This window comes from Oncorhynchus nerka, linkage group LG6 (assembly GCF_034236695.1).
Source record: "Oncorhynchus nerka isolate Pitt River linkage group LG6, Oner_Uvic_2.0, whole genome shotgun sequence".
Classification (NCBI taxonomy): domain Eukaryota; kingdom Metazoa; phylum Chordata; class Actinopteri; order Salmoniformes; family Salmonidae; genus Oncorhynchus; species Oncorhynchus nerka.
Window position 1 is genome coordinate 15,742,350 of NC_088401.1, and position 18,791 is coordinate 15,761,140.

The 18,791-nt window shown below is 45.3% G+C and overlaps 1 protein-coding gene across 1 annotated transcript in view; it reads left to right on the top strand.

The window, feature by feature from the left end:
• Positions 1-18,240, top strand: part of LOC115130089 (zinc finger homeobox protein 4-like) — a 176,348-nt gene extending 158,108 nt beyond the window's left edge. The window contains 6 exon segments of the mRNA XM_065019287.1: positions 5,560-5,693; positions 6,714-6,920; positions 7,509-7,629; positions 7,866-9,917; positions 9,920-13,255; positions 13,764-18,240. Coding sequence (XP_064875359.1) covers positions 5,560-5,693; positions 6,714-6,920; positions 7,509-7,629; positions 7,866-9,917; positions 9,920-13,255; positions 13,764-15,376 — 7,463 coding nt within the window. The 3' untranslated portion in view covers positions 15,377-18,240.
• Positions 18,241-18,791: the final 551 nt, after the last annotated feature.

Genomic DNA, 18,791 nt, shown 5'->3' on the forward strand with positions numbered 1-18,791 from the left:
TGTCTCTGTCTCTGTCTCTGTCTCTGTCTCTCTCTCTCTCTCTCTCTCTCTCTCTCTCTCTAACTCTCCCTCTCCCCGTCCCCCTCCCTCTCTCTCTCCTTATACCTAGCTCCATAATGTTGGGTTCAGTGGAGCAGAGGTAGTTCTGAGAGAGTATGGGCTGTTAGTTTAGCTAGTCATCTATCTCTCATCTCACACACCAACACGCGCGCACACACACACGACGCACACACACTTACAGAGCTAATCATTTATCTCTAAGCTTCATCTCAATGACATTTCTGTCTTACTGGGACTAAAGTCAATTAATTTACACCACCGTATTACCACCAGCATCATGTAACACAGCCATCCCAACACTCACACACACACACACACACACACACACACACACACACACACACACACACACACACACACACACACACACACACACACACACACACACACACACACAGACAATGCTCAACTTCTTCTGCTTTTTTGTAAATATCCAACACACGTTTATGTTAAGTGGAAATGTATGTTACATTTGTTGCCAAGCAATTTGCTTTGCAAAATAACTGGAAATAACTATCATGATTTTGTTGTTAGCTTTTATCTATAGTGAGTCTACTGCTGTATAGTCTGGTCTGACCTGGTGGCTTGTGTTTGGTTCTCCTCATAATGGGGGGAGGGAGACAGACAGAGAGAAGGGGGGGGACAGGGAGAGAGGGGGATGGAGAGTTTTTCCCTTGCTTCATTGGCATTGTCTTTTTTAATCCAGTGTCACTTTAGATGAATTATAATCCATGTTACTTTTTCCATGCAAATGTGCCTATGTGGATTAATTCCAGATTGCTTTGTCCAGTATAGAGAAGGAGCTGGGGGGGGTTTAGGGGTTTCTCTTTATAAATATCTTACTAAACAAAGACCCTGCATGAAAATCAGCCTGTGTGCTCAGGAAATTACTGACTCTACCTGCTTCAAATTAGCGGGGAAATTAGTCATTGTTCCTTTGGCTGAATGATGTTGTATATTAACTTCTCGTAAAATTTGAATTATACAGATGAGTGAATGATCTAAATGGAAAAAGCAAACGAGATACAATGTGAAATATTTTAGATGAACAAATCTCTATTTGTGAAATATTGTTGTTTGCTTGGACATGTCCCAGAAATTTTGTGAGATTTGAAATGAAGGTTGGCCAATTTCTGTCATTCCTAGATGTTAGATTAAAATATATTAAACATATTAGCATATTTACAGTAATTATAAGACAACAGCTATGAGGTTTATTTTAATTTGAATCATTGCGTGGTGAATGTCTTGATGTGACATCATATTTATCTCTTATTAAAAACAGGAAGATGATGAGAAAAGGAAAAAGACAACCGATATAATAATTTGTCAATAATTTAAATGTATTTCATTAGCCCATTGCTCCCCTTATAAACATAGAGGTGCCTCTGTCTGTGTGACTTAGTGTGCTGCTGTTTGCTGGCTGTGCTGCTCTGTCTCTGGGACTGTATAGTTCAAAGTGTCTTCTAATGTTATCAGGTGACCCTGAGGTCAGGCTAATGTGTAACCTTATGCCACTAGGCCTCTAAATCAATCTCCCTCCCTCTCTATTTCCCCCCTCTCTTTCTCCCTGTACCCCTCTATCCATCTCTCTCTCTCTCCATCTCTCTTCCCCTCTCTCTCCCCCTCTCTCTATCCCTCTCTCTCTCTCTCTCTCTCCATCACTATCTCTCACTTTCTCTCTGTACCCCTCTATCCATCTCTCTCTCCATCTCTCTCCATCTCTCTCTCTCTCTCTCTCTCTCTCTCTCTCTCTCTCTCTCTCTCTCCATCACTCTCTCTCTCTTTCTCTCTCTCCCTCTTTCTCTCTCCCCCTCTCTCTGTCCTTGGTCAGGGTAAATTTACAACCCAGTAACCTAAGCCCCTCTGCCAGATCTCAGGATTGCTAAATTGAATACTAAATCTAACCTGTCTTGGACCAGCAGCCTCCTTTTAATTGACAAGAGGTTTCTTATCAACAAAATACAAGTTATTACATTTTCAGCTGACCTCTAGACAAAACTGTACTATTAAAGTTTAGACAATGTATTTACGCTTAATGTTTTATGCTTTATATATCTATAAAGGAAAATGTGATTACACAAGATAACACATCAACATCTAGTTTATGTGAAAATGTAGTTTGCTGGGTAAAATGTTGCAGAACGGGCGAACGCAGAAGTATGTCTGTCAGAAAACCATTTATTAGAGATTCTGTTGTTGGCGTTTTTTTTTCTTCTTTTGACCACCAATTTAGGACAGAATTATACTGATGTGTTTAAAAGAGGACTGGATTGGAAACACTGGTGTGTGTGTTTGTATCTGTCTATGTGCGACACACTGTGTGTTTGTGTACGTGTGAGTGTGAATACACTCGGTGACCTACCATTGACTGTAGTAAATAAAGATGGGTGGGTAGCATGGTTGTTGTTCTGTCTTGCAAACAGTCTGAATGTCATAAATCACCTTTTGATGTATCTAATCAGCCAATGTCCTGCTGCAGTCAGGCATTTGCCTTTAGAGGAAGAACCATCACCCCTCCATGCTGCACAGCATCGGGACACGCAGAGAGACGGAGGGAAAGTAGGAGAGTAGAAAAAAACAGGGGGGAACAACAGAGCAGAACCACACATTTTTTTTTCTCCTTAACATGGCCATGTGCCAGACATTCTCTGGGGGAGGGGAGGGGATCCCCCCCCCCCAAAAAGAAAATGAATTGGAGAGAATCTGGACACCGCTTTTTTGCACTGGTCATTAAGTGTGAGGCTCAGAAACAAAGGAGAATGAGAGCGTCTCGATCTCTCTGTTTCACTCCCCCTCTCTCCTTCCCCCTCTCTCCTTCCTCCTCTCTCCTTCCCCCTCTCTCCTTCCCCCTCTCTCTTTCTCTCTCTTTTCTTCATGACCATTCAGGGGCCGAGGAAGAAAAAGCCAATGTGTTAGAAAGTGATAGGGAGCAGATCATTACATACCAGCTATCATGTAGACTCCATAGATTGATAGGTTGAGTACATTATTGTTTTCCTGTAGATAATGATCTCTTGAGAAAGCCTTAATATAATCACACTTACGTTATGGATAAGAATCTATAGTTCTCAATTCCATAGTGTGTGCTTTAAAATGGCTGCATGCATTTGATAGATTGGTGGAGCTCCCCACTTATCCCTGTGTAAAATAGTTAGAGACATTTCATTTTGTCCATGTTCAAGGTGACATGGGAGGGAGGGAGGGAGGGAGGGAGGGAGGGACCGGTCCCAATTGGCCAATGAGGTGCTAGGGTTTGACATGGCTCAAACACACACACACAAATATGAACAAAAACACTTACAGTACATCCACACGCAATCACAGACACACACACACACACACACAACACACAGACCAGCCCTGCAGAGCCATCCCAGACCAGCCCTGCAGAGCCATCCCAGACCGGCCCTGCAGAGCCATCCCAGACCAGCCCTGCAGAGCCATCCCAGACCAGCCCTGCAGAGCCATCCCAGACCGGCCCTGCAGAGCCATCCCAGACCAGCCCTGCAGAGCCATCCCAGACCGGCCCTGCAGAGCCATCCCAGACCGGCTGAGAGAGAAATGATGACCTTTTCCAGGCTGCAGAGAATTCCTCAGATGATCTCTCTCACATTCTGCACTTTTTTTCTCTCAATGTTTCTTTCTTTCCCTCCCTCTGTCACTTTTCTTGACAGGCCAATATTTCAGACTGCAGATTACATATGAAATGAGCGGAAGGCTTCCTTAACACAACCAAATGAAAATGCATGAACTAACAGGAGGAATTGATATGCACCGAATACAAATACCGGGCAGGGAATAATATGAAATACAAAAAGTTTTTTCATTTCTTTTGTGCATCTATCGTGAAGAGTTGGATTTGCAAGAGTGAGACTCCCAATATTGCCTTGACTGACCAGACAAGAGAGGGAGAGAGGGGGATAGAGAGAGAAAGAGAAGCGTAGTGGGGTGCTACTTCTGTTTCTTTGTGATGTGCGGAGTGGGTGAATTGCAGTGACAGAGTATAGCCACACACACACACACACACACACACACACACACACACACACACACACACACACACATTATGACTGTATCTAAGGATGAAGGTAATTAAACACTTCTCAGTTGGCCGCAGCGTCTGCTAAATACAACCATATCTCTCAGCATTGAGCCGCAGCCATGTAAACCACCTCCCCACCTCCAGCCGTGACCAGGAAACAGTTTGGATATTCAGCATAATGTGCTTGTGTGTGTGTGTGTGTGTGTGTGTGTGTGTGTGTGTGTGTGTGTGTGTGTGTGTGTGTGCGTGCGTGCGTGCGTGCGTGCGTGCGTGCGTGCGTGCGTGCGTGTGTGTGTGGAGGAAGAGGAAGAGGGAGGCTAGAAGCATGTGGTCTAATGAAGTGTATTATATTACCACAACATTGAATGTATGTCTTGCTGTGATTATGAGGTTGGTTTAATTTTCTCTCTATTTCTCCATGTCTTTGGGGCAGAATGACTCAATGTATAGGAATGACAATTAGGAGTCTGATACAACATGTCTACACTACTAGCCCAACAGCCAATGTCTGTCACAACATATTTGTAATCACCATACGTGATTACAGCTGCACCATCGAGAGCATCCTGACTGGTTGCATCTCTGCCTGGTTGCATCTCTGCCTTGTATGGCAACTGCTCAGCCTCCCACTGCAAGGCACTACAGAGGGTAATGCGTAGGGCCCAGTACATCACTGGGGCCAAGCTTCCTGCCACCCAGAGCCTCTATACCAGGCGGTGTCAGAGGAAGGCCCAGTACATCACTGGGGCCAAGCTTCCTGCCATCCAGAGCCTCTATACCAGGCGGTGTCAGAGGAAGGCCCAGTACATCACTGGGGCCAAGCTTCCTGCCACCCAGAGCCTCTATACCAGGTGGTGTCAGAGGAAGGCCCAGTACATCACTGGGGCCAAGCTTCCTGCCATCCAGAGCCTCTATACCAGGCGGTGTCAGAGGAAGGCCCTACAAATTGTCAAAGACTCCAGCCACCCTAGTCATAGGGTGTTCTCTCTACTCCCGCACGGCAAGTGGTACCAGAGCGCCAAGTCTAGGTCCAAGAGGCCTCTAAACAGCTTCTACCCCCAAGCCATAAGACTCCTGAACATCTAATTAAATGGCTACCCAGACTATTTCTTATTCGTATTTTTTAAACTGCATTGTTGGTTACGGGCTTGTAAGTAAGCATTTCACTGTAAGGTCTATACTTGTTGTATTCGGCGCATGTGACTAATACAATTTGATTTGATTTGATTTGACATGTCATCTACATTTTAATTTGATACAATGTCATTTTTTTAATTAATTCAACTTTTTCTTTGCCTTCGTCCATTGATTTGACTTATAATATATATATATATATATATATATATATATATATATATATATATATATTATATTTATATATATATATATATTATATTTATAACAGAGCTACAACATAATTTAAATATTTTGCTCTGTTCTGTCTTGTGTTTTAGGAGTGAACTCTCTGTCTAAAGAGTCTCCTGGATCCAACGCTGTGGGAAAATGTTCCATGCTCCTAGAGAGACAGAATGACAGCCTGCCCAAAAGGCCCAAGTCTGCAGAGGGGAAGACCAGCGCTAGTGAGCAGGTATGCTAAGCTAACCGCTAATGCGCCATGATAAACCAACACGGAAAGCTATCTTTAACCATTTAGCAGGTATGCTAAGCTAACCGCTAATGCTCCATAATAAAAACCCAGTCAAAGCTACCTCCAACCCATTCCAGTTAGCAGGTATTCTAAGAGTTATTCTAAGATGTCACAGAGGATAATGTGCTGTCAACAGATCTAAAATAGTTAACCCCAAATGCAGTCCCCACTGACAGAACACTTAAACATCCCCTATAGAACATTCTCACTCCTTTGTCGACCTGCATCCAATAGGCAAGGCTAAAGCCCTCTCCCAGTCCCACTCACTTTGCATTTCTTTAGAAGGTATGTGTTTTTAAATTAGATTATGAAGTATTATCTTGTCTTGTGGAGGGCCCTGAGTGGAAGGAGGCCTTCGTCATTTCAGAAATGGATTACATTAAGGCAGGGGGCTGGGGGCAGTCATTTTAGGAGTACTTCCTGTAATGAGGGCTAGGCGGGAGATGAGGAGGCGACACACCTATGTCATCTCTAATCTCCTGATTAGAAATTCCCCTCCAATCATATTTCCCACTAATAAAATTGCACGAGTTGAGGGGCTTAAGTGCATTTAAAGGAAACGAGGTTGATCTACATTTTGTGTGTAAAGGTAAAGTGAGATGGGAGCAGAGGGGGCGGAAGGGGGAGGGAGAGCAGGGTTCCAATTTGTTTAGCTGAGGGGATATTCAGGTCATGTTTCATGTTTTATCCTCTTCGGGAGCTCTGTCATCTCGTTTTCTTAGTGCTGTTAAAAGTTACGTCATGTTTTTACGTGTTTGGGTTTGGAATGTTGGAAAGCTGTCTCACTAAGACCAATAGTGAAAGGAAAAGCACATTTGCTCTCGAGTAATTCTAGTTTTGAAGTAAAAATACAGAGGTGATGAAGACTGGTAAAACCATAGACACACCTTGTTCTTGTCCATCTCTAATATTTTACTTTCCCACTAATAACCATAGCAAGCTTTGTCACATCTCTCCCAGCAGCTGCAGCAGTGCCCCTACTGTAACTACAGGAGTAAAGACGCCAACAGGTTACAGCTCCACGTGGTATCCCAGCATTCCATGCAGCAGCCGGTGATCTGCTGCCCACTGTGCCAGGACGTCCTCAGCAACAAGATCCACCTGCAGCTCCACCTCACACACCTGCACAGTGTGGCTCCAGACTGCGTCGACAAACTACTCATGACTGTATGTGGAAAATGTTGGCAGAAAAAACTGTTTAGAGTACAGACAACTTCTCATATTCAGATGACTATCTATTTAATGTTTTGCTGATTGCTGGTGAGAAAAATGCTGAGAAAATGTTTAATTTGCTTCTAATGGCATTGCACATACAGTACATTTTCCTCAAGGTTTAAACGTTTTCTAAAGAGTTTTTTAATCCTTTTATAGATCCGTGATGTTGACATGACAAATTGAATAATGTGTCCAGTGCTCCCTACAGTCCCTTATTAACTAGCTCTGGGCAGTGCTGTCACTGTGCAGTCCTATAAAACATTTCCCATGCATTTATCCCACTCTCCCGAGAATATGTCATAAACTTGACGGTTGTCGTCCTCAGGGAAAAGCTAATTCCGCTTTCTGAAAATTATCTATTTTTATTGGCAAGAGGCAAGCTGAAAGGTACACTTGCTCAACATGTTTTTAATATTTAATACTAAACTCCTTAATTACTGCACTATTACATTTTATAATATGATTTTATTACGATGCATGTTGCATTTAGGGATAAGTTATTAAGATCATTAAATTGTTTTTGTTGTCTGACTTTGATAGGTGGCTGGGCCTGATGTGATGGTGCCCAATAGCATGATGTATCCTTCACCTGGACAAGACAACGCTTTGTCTCTGATGGAAGCTTCTGCAACCCTCTCTGAGACGTCTGGAAAGCCCACAGGTACGCAGAGCATGTTTACCACTGTTACAATACTCCTGTCGGTATTGAATGTACTATTCTGAGTTTGTTTGGAAATGAAATGTCCTTGGGATGTAGAAGGGCCCTGCTACACAAATGGAACAAAATATTACTTATATTAACCAGACATGGTTTACGTTTCCAGAGTTGGTAATCAATGCATTTGTACAATGTATTTTGTTCATAAATGTCATTCTATTTTCATTCTCCTTTCTCAGGGAACAGATCCAAGGACCAGATGAACAGCACAGGCCAAGACAAAAGTGAAGTAGACCTTCTACGAGAGGAACTCAAACCCCCCAAGGAGGGGTCTGAAGCTCCAGACTGGAAGACGTCTGGTGGGGTTGGGCAGGATCGAAAGAGTCCTGACTCCCTCCAGGATCATCTGAACGACCTCCAGAGACGCCAGCAGCAACAGCTCTCAGTCTCTGACCGCCACATCTACAAATACCGCTGCAACCACTGCAGCCTGGCCTTCAAGACCATGCAGAAGCTGCAGATACATTCCCAGTATCATGCCATCCGGGCGGCCACCATGTGCAGTCTCTGCCAACGCAGCTTCCGGACATTCTTGGCGCTACGGAAGCACCTGGAGAACGGACATCCGGAGCTGAGCGAAGCCGAGGTCCAACAGCTCTGCGGCAGCCTGCCGGTAAACGGAGACTTCGTCCCCGAGAGCGAGGCCAGGGCCTACGAGGAGGCACAGCAGGCCTTTGAACAGGAAATGGATAAAGATGATGAGCTGGACCTGGAAGAAAAGGCCAGCTCAACAGGAAGTGACAGTAGCTTGTTGCTAGATGACATGGGAGCTGAAACAAAGCGCACCCTTCCATTTAGAAAAGGCCCCAACTTCACCATGGAGAAATTCCTGGACCCGTCCCGGCCATACAAGTGCACGGTGTGCAAGGAGTCCTTCACCCAGAAGAACATCCTTCTGGTCCATTACAACTCCGTCTCTCACCTGCACAAGCTGAAGAAAGTTCTCCAGGAGGCCTCCAGCCCGGTTTCCCCTGAGACCAACAACAATGCCGACAACAAACCATTCAAATGCAATATCTGCAACGTCGCCTACAGCCAAAGCTCAACCCTAGAGATCCACATGAGGTCTGTGCTGCATCATACCAAAGTCAGAACTGCCAAAACCGAGACAAGCAGCAGCAGCAGCTGTACAGGGATTGGGAACACTAGTGGCATGGCTCCATCCAGCATCCCAGTCCCAACCGGACAAGGCAACAATGCCAACTCAGAAACTGCTAGAAGCGTGACACCATTGTTTAACAAAGAAAACACTGTAGATGCCAAAGAAGCCAAAAACAGCAACAATGGAAAGCACACTACTGATCATGTCTCTGCACAGCAAAGCCATCAGAATGCTCAGTCCCAAGCTCAACTACAGATGCAGCTCCAACACGAGCTCCAGCAGCAGGCTGCCTTTTTCCAGCCCCAATTCCTCAACCCGGCATTTTACCCCCAGTTCGGCATGACCCCAGAGGCTCTGCTTCAGTTCCAGCAGCCACAGTTCCTTTTCCCATTCTACATCCCAGGGGCAGAATTCAACCTTAGCCCAGAGCTGGCTCTTCACTCAGCCGCCGCCTTCGGGATGCCGGGCTTGACTGGTTCTTTCCTGGAAGACCTGAAGCAGCAGATGCAGCAGCAACACCAGCTACAACAGGCTCAGGCTCAACAGCAGCAACAACAGCAGCAGCAGCAGCAGCAGCAACAAGCATCCCAGTTGCAGCTCCAGCAGCAAAAAAAGCAGCAACCGCAGAGCCACAAGCCCAAAATGGAGCCCAATGCTGTGTCTGACATACATATGTACAGAGAGTCAGAGGAGCATCTGGAAAAACAGGAGAGCAAAGCCAAGATGGAGAATGGAGCGGATGGAGTCAGTGAGGGAGGAAAGGACAAAAAAGACAAAAAGTCCAAGTTTCCTGAGCCGCTAATTCCTCCTCCACGTATCGTGTCAGGAGCCAGAGGAAATGCAGCCAAGGCCCTTCTGGAGAACTTTGGATTTGAGCTGGTCATCCAGTACAACGAGAACAGGCAGAAAACCCAGAAGAAAAACAAAGAAGGAGAAGAACAAAAACAACAACAACAACAACTGGAGATCAATAACGGCAAGCTGGAATGTGGGATGTGTGGAAAGCTCTTCTCCAACATGCTTATTCTCAAAAGCCACCAAGAGCACATCCATGGACAGTTCTTTCCTTATGGAGAGCTGGAGAAGTTTGCCCAGCAGTACCGAGAGGCCTACGACAAGCTCTACCCCATCAACCCCCTTCCCCTGAGACTCCCCCACCACTGCCTCTCCTTCCTCCTCCCTCACCAGTCCCAGTGACCACCCAGCAGCCTCCCTGCACCTCCACGAACAAGCCCCAGATCAAGGCCCCATCCCCTGCCCCAAACCAGGCTCCACAGACCCAGCCACCACCCCCACCTCCCCCTCCTCCACCACCCTCCGCATCCCCACAGGTGCAGCCTTCCATCCCACTAGATTTCTCCCTCTTCCCCCCTCTGTTGATGCAGTCCATCCAGCACCAAGGGCTACACCCTCAACTCACCCTGCAGCTGCCTACAATGGACTCCCTGTCCTCGGATCTCACCCAGCTTTGTCAGCAGCAGCTAGGTCTCGATCAAAACTTCTTGAGGCAGTCACAGTTCAAGCGCCCTCGAACCCGCATCACGGACGACCAGCTGAAGGTCCTCAGAGCACACTTTGACATCAACAACTCGCCCACTGAGGAGCAGATTCAGGAGATGGCTGATATGTCCAGCCTCCCCCAGAAAGTCATCAAGCACTGGTTCCGTAACACCCTCTTCAAAGAGAGGCAGCGAAACAAAGACTCTCCTTACAACTTCAACATTCCACCTATTACCACGTTGGAGGATATTAGGCTGGAGTCCCAGTACAGTACACTGGAGTACTACAGGACTGATGCCACCATGAACAAACGGTCCTCCAGGACAAGGTTCACTGACTACCAACTGAGGGTCCTACAGGACTTCTTCGACACAAATGCTTACCCGAAAGATGATGAGATTGAGCAGCTGTCCACCGTGCTCAACCTGCCATCAAGGGTCATCGTGGTGTGGTTCCAAAACGCCCGCCAGAAGGCCCGGAAGAGCTACGAGAACCAGGCAGATGCTAAAGACAATGAGAAGAAAGAACTGACGAATGAGCGCTACATCCGCACCAGCAATATGCAGTACGAGTGCAAGAAATGTAATGTGGTGTTCCCACGAATCTTCGACCTGATCACCCACCAGAAGAAAATGTGCTACAAGGACGAGGATGAGGAAGGGAATGAGGACAATCAGTCTGAGGAGTACATGGATATAGGAGAACCATGCCCAGCCAAGCACCCTGAGTCATCCAAGCATCACCATGGAACAGCCACTAGCTCAGGCTCCAGTTCACCTCTGATGCCCTCCCCTCACTCCAACCTGGAAAAGACATCCCCCAAGCCTGAACCGCCCTCTGAGCCCAAGCCTAAAGAGCCAGAACCTGCCCCTTCTCCAGTTATGATAAAGTCTCTACCGGACCCCAGACCCTCCAAGACCTCCACCCCTCAGCCACCCCCTCAGAAGACCCCCCAGCCCCAGATGTCCAGACCCCACTCCCAGCCTCAGTCAGCCACCATCCCCTCCAGCCCCCTCTCTCTGGCCCTCTCCTCCCTCACCAACAGCCTCTCTCCCCAGATGCTCCAATACCAGTGTGACCAGTGCAAGATAGCCTTCCCAAGCATTGAGCTATGGCAGGAGCACCAACATATGCATTTCCTGGCAGCCCAGAACCAGTTCCTCCATTCCCAGTTCCTGGAAAGGCCCATGGACATGCCCTATCTGATCTTCGACCCCAATAACCCTCTGATGACTAGCCAGCTTATGTCTGGAGGACTCCAGATGCCAACTCAAAGCGGCTCTGGTTTGTCCTCAGGTCCCTGCTCTGGCTCCATGAAGAGAAAACTAGATGAGAAAGAGGATGGATCCAATGAAAAAGATAACGGAAACATGACTGAAGAACAGCACAGAGACAAACGTCTCAGAACCACCATCACCCCAGAACAACTAGAGATCCTCTATGACAAATACTTGCTGGACTCCAACCCCACGAGGAAGATGCTGGATCACATTGCCCGTGAGGTCGGCCTGAAGAAGAGAGTGGTGCAGGTATGGTTTCAGAACACACGTGCCCGAGAGAGAAAGGGACAGTTCAGAGCATTGGGGGCCTCCCAGTCACATAAGAAATGTCCTTTTTGCCGGGCGCTGTTCAAGGCCAAGTCAGCTTTGGACAGCCATATCCGCTCTAGACACTGGCATGAAGCCAAACAGGCAGGGTTTAGTCTGCCCAATAGCCCAATGATGAACCAAGATGATGGAGGTGAGAGCCCACACAAGTACAACTTCTTTGAGTTCCCGCAGCTGCCCACCAAGATTGAGCCGAATGAGTACGAGCTGCCCGCAGCTTCCTCAACGCCTGTCAAACAATCTGAGACACAGTTAAAAAACTTAATGAGCCCTTCATCCGTAAAAGCAGAAAACTGTGATGAATCTGAAGGGCTTAACATTAATTCTGCAGAGGGCTCATCCTACGACATCAACAACAAAATGGACTTTGACGAGACCTCGTCCATCAACACAGCCATAAGTGACGCCACCACTGGAGATGAGGGCAACAACAATGAGCTGGAGAGCCTCATGGCCAACGGAGGGGACAAGCTGGCGTTCGACAGCAAGAGCAACCTTGCCCAGAGCTCAGACGGTGGCGACGACCGCTTCCCCTTCAGTATGGTGAGCCCCTCCCTCAGCTACTCCGGCAAGGACGGAGACTCCTGCTCCTACTCTTACTCCTACTACAGCTCCAGAGATGACGACATGGATGACAACAACGACCAGAGCGAGACCTCCAGCCTGACCGACCCCAGCTCCCCCAGCCCCTTCGGAAGTGGAAACCCCTTCAGGTCTGGGAAGGGCAGCGGCAGTGGTGGGGAGAGACCAGGCCACAAGCGATTCAGGACTCAGATGAGCAACCTTCAGCTGAAAGTCCTCAAGGCTTGCTTTAGTGACTACCGCACACCAACCATGCAGGAGTGTGAGATGCTGGGCAGTGAGATGGGCCTCCCCAAGCGTGTGGTGCAGGTATGGTTCCAGAATGCCCGCGCCAAGGAAAAGAAGTTCAAAATCAATATTGGAAAGCCATTCATGATCAGTCAAGGCGGGCCGGACGGGCCCCAGCCGGAGTGTGCTTTGTGTCATGTGAAGTACACTGCCCGGATGTCCATCCGCGACCACATCTTCTCCAAACAGCACATCGCTAAAGTGCAGGAGACCCTGGTCAACCAGGTGGACAGAGAGAAGGACTACCTAGCACCCACCACGGTTCGCCAGCTGATGGCTCAGCAGGAGATGGATCGTCTGAAGAAGGCTGGGAGCGACGTGCTCAGCAATCTGGCTGCCCAGCACCTTCAGACTGCAGTGAACCACAACAATGCACTTCATGGCCTCAGCCTGCCCTCAGGCTATCCCGGGATCTCTGGCCTCCCGCCAGTACTACTTCCTGGGGTCACCGGGCCATCCTCACTTCCTATTTACCCACCCAACACACCTGGTGAGTTACTATGACACACAGAGAACACACAGATAATAGTAATTGTATATAACTTTTATGATCATTTTTTGTCTATGCTTTACATGCCCAAAATACTCTTTCTCTGCAGTATTTTCTCTTCATTCCATCACAGTGTTGTTGTTGTTGGTAGAGATATTTTACCAAACGTTGTACATTGTGTAAAATACACTTTAATGCATGATCTCAACGTTCAGTGCAGAACTTCTACATAATATAATGGTTCTGACATTTTTTTAAGCAAATGCATTTTTATCATTGTGGAATTAATTTCCCCTCCTCTCCTTTGATGTGGGTTTGGTATATTTATAATATCCTCATGTTGGTATATATCATGAAGCGCATGTGACAGTTTAACAAATACAATTATGAAGTCGATCATAACTGCATATATCTCCATAATGTATTACTGAACAATATTTACATAGTAATACTAGGGTGTATATACATTTAAACACATTTGAATATAATTTATAACACTATATTTCAGCTTTAGCATCTCCCGGTGCTGGCATGCTTGGATTCCCGAACCCAGCCACCCCCTCTCCTGCCATGTCTCTGAGTACTACCCCAAACAAGAATCTTCTGCAGACTCCTCCTCCTCCTCCACCTCTTCCTCCTGTTTCCTCTACCCCTCTGACTTCAACAAACCACATTGAGCAGCACAGCAAATACCAAGAAAGAGAGAGCAACAACAACAGCAGCTGCAGCAGCAAGAAACCTGCGGATAAGCCACACCACCAGAAGAAGGCCAAGGAAAGAGAAGTGGAGAACGGCGGCCGTCTACAGACCCCCAACGTCAGCAACAACAAAAAGAGGGAGAAGCCGTCTCCAGCCTCGGGCAAACCAGGACGTGAGGGTCATCTGGATGCCGCTCAACTACAGGCTCTTCAGAATGCCCTGACCGGCGCAGCAGACCCAAGCTCCTTCCTGGGAGGCCAGTTCCTGCCTTACTTCCTCCCGGGATTCGCCAACAGCTTTTCGCCACAGATTCTTGGAGGGATGCAGGCGGGGGGATACTTCCCTCCGTTCGGCGGAATGGAGAACCTGTTCCCCTATGGACCTGCCGCCATCCCACAGGCCGCCATGGCGGGCATGAATCCCACCGCCCTCCTGCAGCAGTATCAGCAGTACCAGCTGTCCCTCCAGGATTCCCTGCAGAAGCAGCAACAGCAGCAGCACCAAAAGCATATTGAGCAACAAAAACAGCATCATAAACAGCCGAAGCAGAAGCCAGCCCCTGTGAAGGTGTCGTCACCAATTGTGCAGAGCAACCCCAAGTCTTTCAAACCAAAACTACCTATGGGAACTAAGGATGACACCAACAACAACAAATGCTCTTTGACGGAAAGCACAAAAGAACTGCCAACAGAAACCAAAAGAACCACAGACTTCCCTGACGATTTCATTATTCCGTCTGTCAAGCACCAGTTCATATGCAGGAAGTGCCAGATGGTATTCGCTGATGAGGACTCTGCAGTGCATCACCAGAAGTCTTTCTGCTACTTCGGAAACCCTTTTCCAGACCCACAGGAGACAGTTCTTAGAAAGGCAGTGAGTAAGTACAGGTGCATCGCCTGCAACGTAGTGGTCAACGGGAATGAAGCACTTGGCCAACACCTCCAGTTGAGCTTGCACAAAGAGAAAACAATCAAACAAGCAATGAGAAATGCCAAAGAGCATGCTAGATTATTACCTCACTCTGTCTGCACCCCTACTCCTGTCAAGACCACATCTACCTCGCAGTCTGCAGCTCCTCCTTCTAATAACACCTTTCCCCATCTCTCTCGCTTGGCCATCAAGTCCTGGCCAGATATCTTTTTCCAGGCCACTGCCCGGAAAGCTGCTTCCTCCTCTTCCTCCTCCCTGTCTGCGTCTCCTATTCCTCCCCTTTCCTTGCCTCTGATGGTTACCTCAACATCCTGCAGCAGCGTCTCAGGGGTTCCCACCTCCCTACCCAATGAGAGTTGTTCAGATGAGTCTGACAACGAGCTGAGACAGAAGCTGGATGACTTAGATAAGGTGTTGGAGGCCAAGGCTAAGTCGACCTCCGGCCTAGACGCAGGCTTCAGCAGTATCAGAATGGATATGTTCAGTGTGTAGGAGGTGAAAAATAGGATCCCTTGCTTTAAAAAAAAATTAAAATTAAAAAACAAGACTTTTAAACTGCAGTTCCAAAGTTTCTCTAACCCAAAAAATTACAGTACCAAATGATTGACTCAGGATTGTTTTTCCCATATTGATATGCTGGCAAGATATTGATTGATTTTTGTTATGGACAGAACTGTTGCAGATGCTTGACTGAGCTTATATTGTATACAAAAACACGGAGTAGGAAAAGATCTCTCAGGCTCCCCCGTGGAGCTTGTTTCAAGCCAAAAACTCACGATAGCAAATTGCACCTCAGCTGGATTGTTTTCCAAATGCTAGCATGTACTGTATGGGACGACGATCCAGAAAAACCCTCAATGAGAACCTCTGTTAGTCTAGATAGCTGGTGTAATTCAGTAGCTTTAAATTCTCAGGTCAGAACATAACATTTCTCATTTGTTAAAAGCAGCAACGAGCCTCTGGCTTTTAACCAAAACATGTCAAGCTTTATCAGACACATTTCCTTGATGTGTGTAGAGTACCAAGAGAGACAATATTACTGTTACAATGGACAACGTGCATATCCTTTTAGTTTTCGCCCTACAAAGACAGTATGGTTTTGCCACAGAGGGAATTTTAGAATGGTGAAGTACGATTCCCCGTTGTTTTCCAGTTTGTATGACAACAAACTGAGTCTATATCCGACCCCTTTTTCTCTTGTAGAATATACTAATCTGTGCCAACTCTTACCTTCTCTCTTTTACCTCTGCTCACACCCTTTTCTGAAGAGGTAATATCTCTAGTTTTATACACTCTTGATTATTAATTATGTGAATAAGACTTTTTTTCATTTGTGAATTGCTGTACGGTACCTTGCTTATTTCTGGACTATAGTGCACTTATTTAGTTTTTGTCTGTATTTTTATCATTATTATTTTGGTAGACCCATGTGTTAATTTAATAGATGTTTTTGTGGTTCTATGTTTGTTTGTTTGTTTTAATTATTATTTTGCGTACGATTGCAGCAGCATTTTGGTTTGTTAGAGGATTGACCCCTAACAACCCAGTGACCTATTTAACAATTGGTGCATCCATTAAAGTAGTACTGTATCCTTGAAACTGTTAGAGTACAAGTCGGTCAATATGTTTTTTTTTTTTTTAAGAAAAGGTATGATATTTGCATAAGCAAATATGCTGCTTTACAAAGGGGGACTACAGCATGTATTTTATATTATGACATGTTTTCCCCTGTGCTTGTAGGACTGATAACAGTGTTACACCTATACACTGCCATTTACTGCGTAGGTCTTCGTCCTCGCATTCATTTTCTGGGCACTTCAGTTGATCTATCATGAAAAGTCAACACTAATTATTTAGTCATTTATGCATTACAAAGTATTACCATATAACATGTTGCTGCTACTGTGTAATGTTTAAAAAAATTAATAATTTGCTCACAATAAATTGTCCAACAGGCTGACTGCTGACCCGCGGATCACTTTGCTTTGCTGTTTTTACATTTCATTCTGTTTTTAGTTTGTTTGTCTTGTTTTATTTCGCAGTAGAACTTAAAGAATGTGAAAGCTGTTAATTAAAGGGTGTTACGTTGTTATGAATCACTTTTTCAGTTTGGTAAGGTAAGCTGACGTGATTCATTCCAAAGTAACAAGAGGCTATTTGTATGAAAGGAAAAGACTTGTGAACAAAGAGAGCTAAGCTGTTGTATATATTCGTAGTTGGCTGTGCATGGTACAGATGTATTAATATGAAGAAATGCAAAAATATATTGCTTTTGGTATTTCCTCTTCTGAGATGAACAAGTAGCATGTAATGCAACTGTTTGACAGGTTAAAATCAAATCATGCTTAGTTATTGTTTCAAATGATAAAATCAAGTAACATTTCCTCTTGCGTTTTATTATTGTACAGGTGTTTTAGTGTTTTCATTCAAAGTTGAAACGCAAAATTTCACAGTTTCTAATGATCTTTTTTCGTGCGAAACATAAATGTTTCTTATTTGGATTTTTAGTATTTTAACATTTACTTTGATCCTGAAGACACTTTTACAATGTTGTTTCATAAGAGATGTCCTGGGCTCCCTATAGGTGCGATCCTGCCATTGTACAAACACCAACGACTGTCCTGATCCCAAAAGCTTTCCCAACCTGTCTTCTTGCCTTTCCCCTCAATGTGGCTAAAGCATTGCCAGACTGAACTGTCAGCTAGCATCACGTGCTAAGATGTTAGCAGCAAACACAATGCTTTCCACACCAAAGGACAGGTAGAAGCTAACAAACCAACAACCAAAAGGATGGTACGATAACGTAACAAACTGTACATAAATGTTACAACTGCACAGCAGCCAAAAGAAAGAAAGAATTTTAAAAAACAAACATGTTTTTTCTTCTTCTTGGATGGATTGTGTCACGCTAAAGAGAGAACAGCCTTCAAAAGGTTGATATTGGGATTGTTTTCTTCTGGATATGAAAAGGGAATTTCACGGCGGAGTCATATCCTACACAATATGTATTCTAAGTCCTGGTTACATAGGAAATGCATCCTGAGGGTTTACTAAGAAGAAGCCCCTATGGCTAAAACTTTAAATAAACTAAACCAAAAATGTTATTGATGTTTTATATATAGAGAGTAGTCTCATTAGTTTTTGTTACTGTAATGTTTGAGGTCTCAACTGTACCGTCACACGGTAATAACATGGTTTTGAAACATTTGTTTTCATTTTATTTTTTGTCACAGACCTGTTGTCATAGTTGAAATGACCTTTATTGTAGATGGTGTTTGAACAACTTCTGGAAATAGTTCATCAAGTATGTTTGTTGCTCATTGTTGTGATACATTAAAAACTGTATCTGCAAACCAGTTTTGTCCGTCATCAAAAGTATTTTATTAGTTTGCCATCACTAATGTTTTGAGTCTGCTTCACTTTACATAAACATGATCAGAAGGCCATGTGATCATAAATGGAAAACATCATACACCTATTTCATGTAAAGTATATTGATTCGGGAATGCGGTTACTTTTCTAGTTGTACAGAATTATTGAATAAGGTATGTTGATTTCTCTTTATTAGCACAGCATTCATTTCCCAGTGTATATTCTTACAGCATTATCGAGATCTTCCCTAGCTAGCAGCTTCGCTTACTTGTACATCCTGGTCATTTAGGCACTGCTACATTTTGGCATTGCTGCACTACACCTGTTGACTAATCTCTCTGAAATCGGTTTTAGTCACGTTTTTGTCTCCCTGAACCTGCATAAACTTGCATTTACTTTCAGAAGGAGTACATTGCTATCTGACGTGTTATTCTGTTGTAGTCTGGATTTAACCAGATTGCTAAATTATCTTCTGAAGGCTAATCTGGATGGGGATTTCAGCTGGTATTGTCATTAGCTCCAGATGTTGATGTCC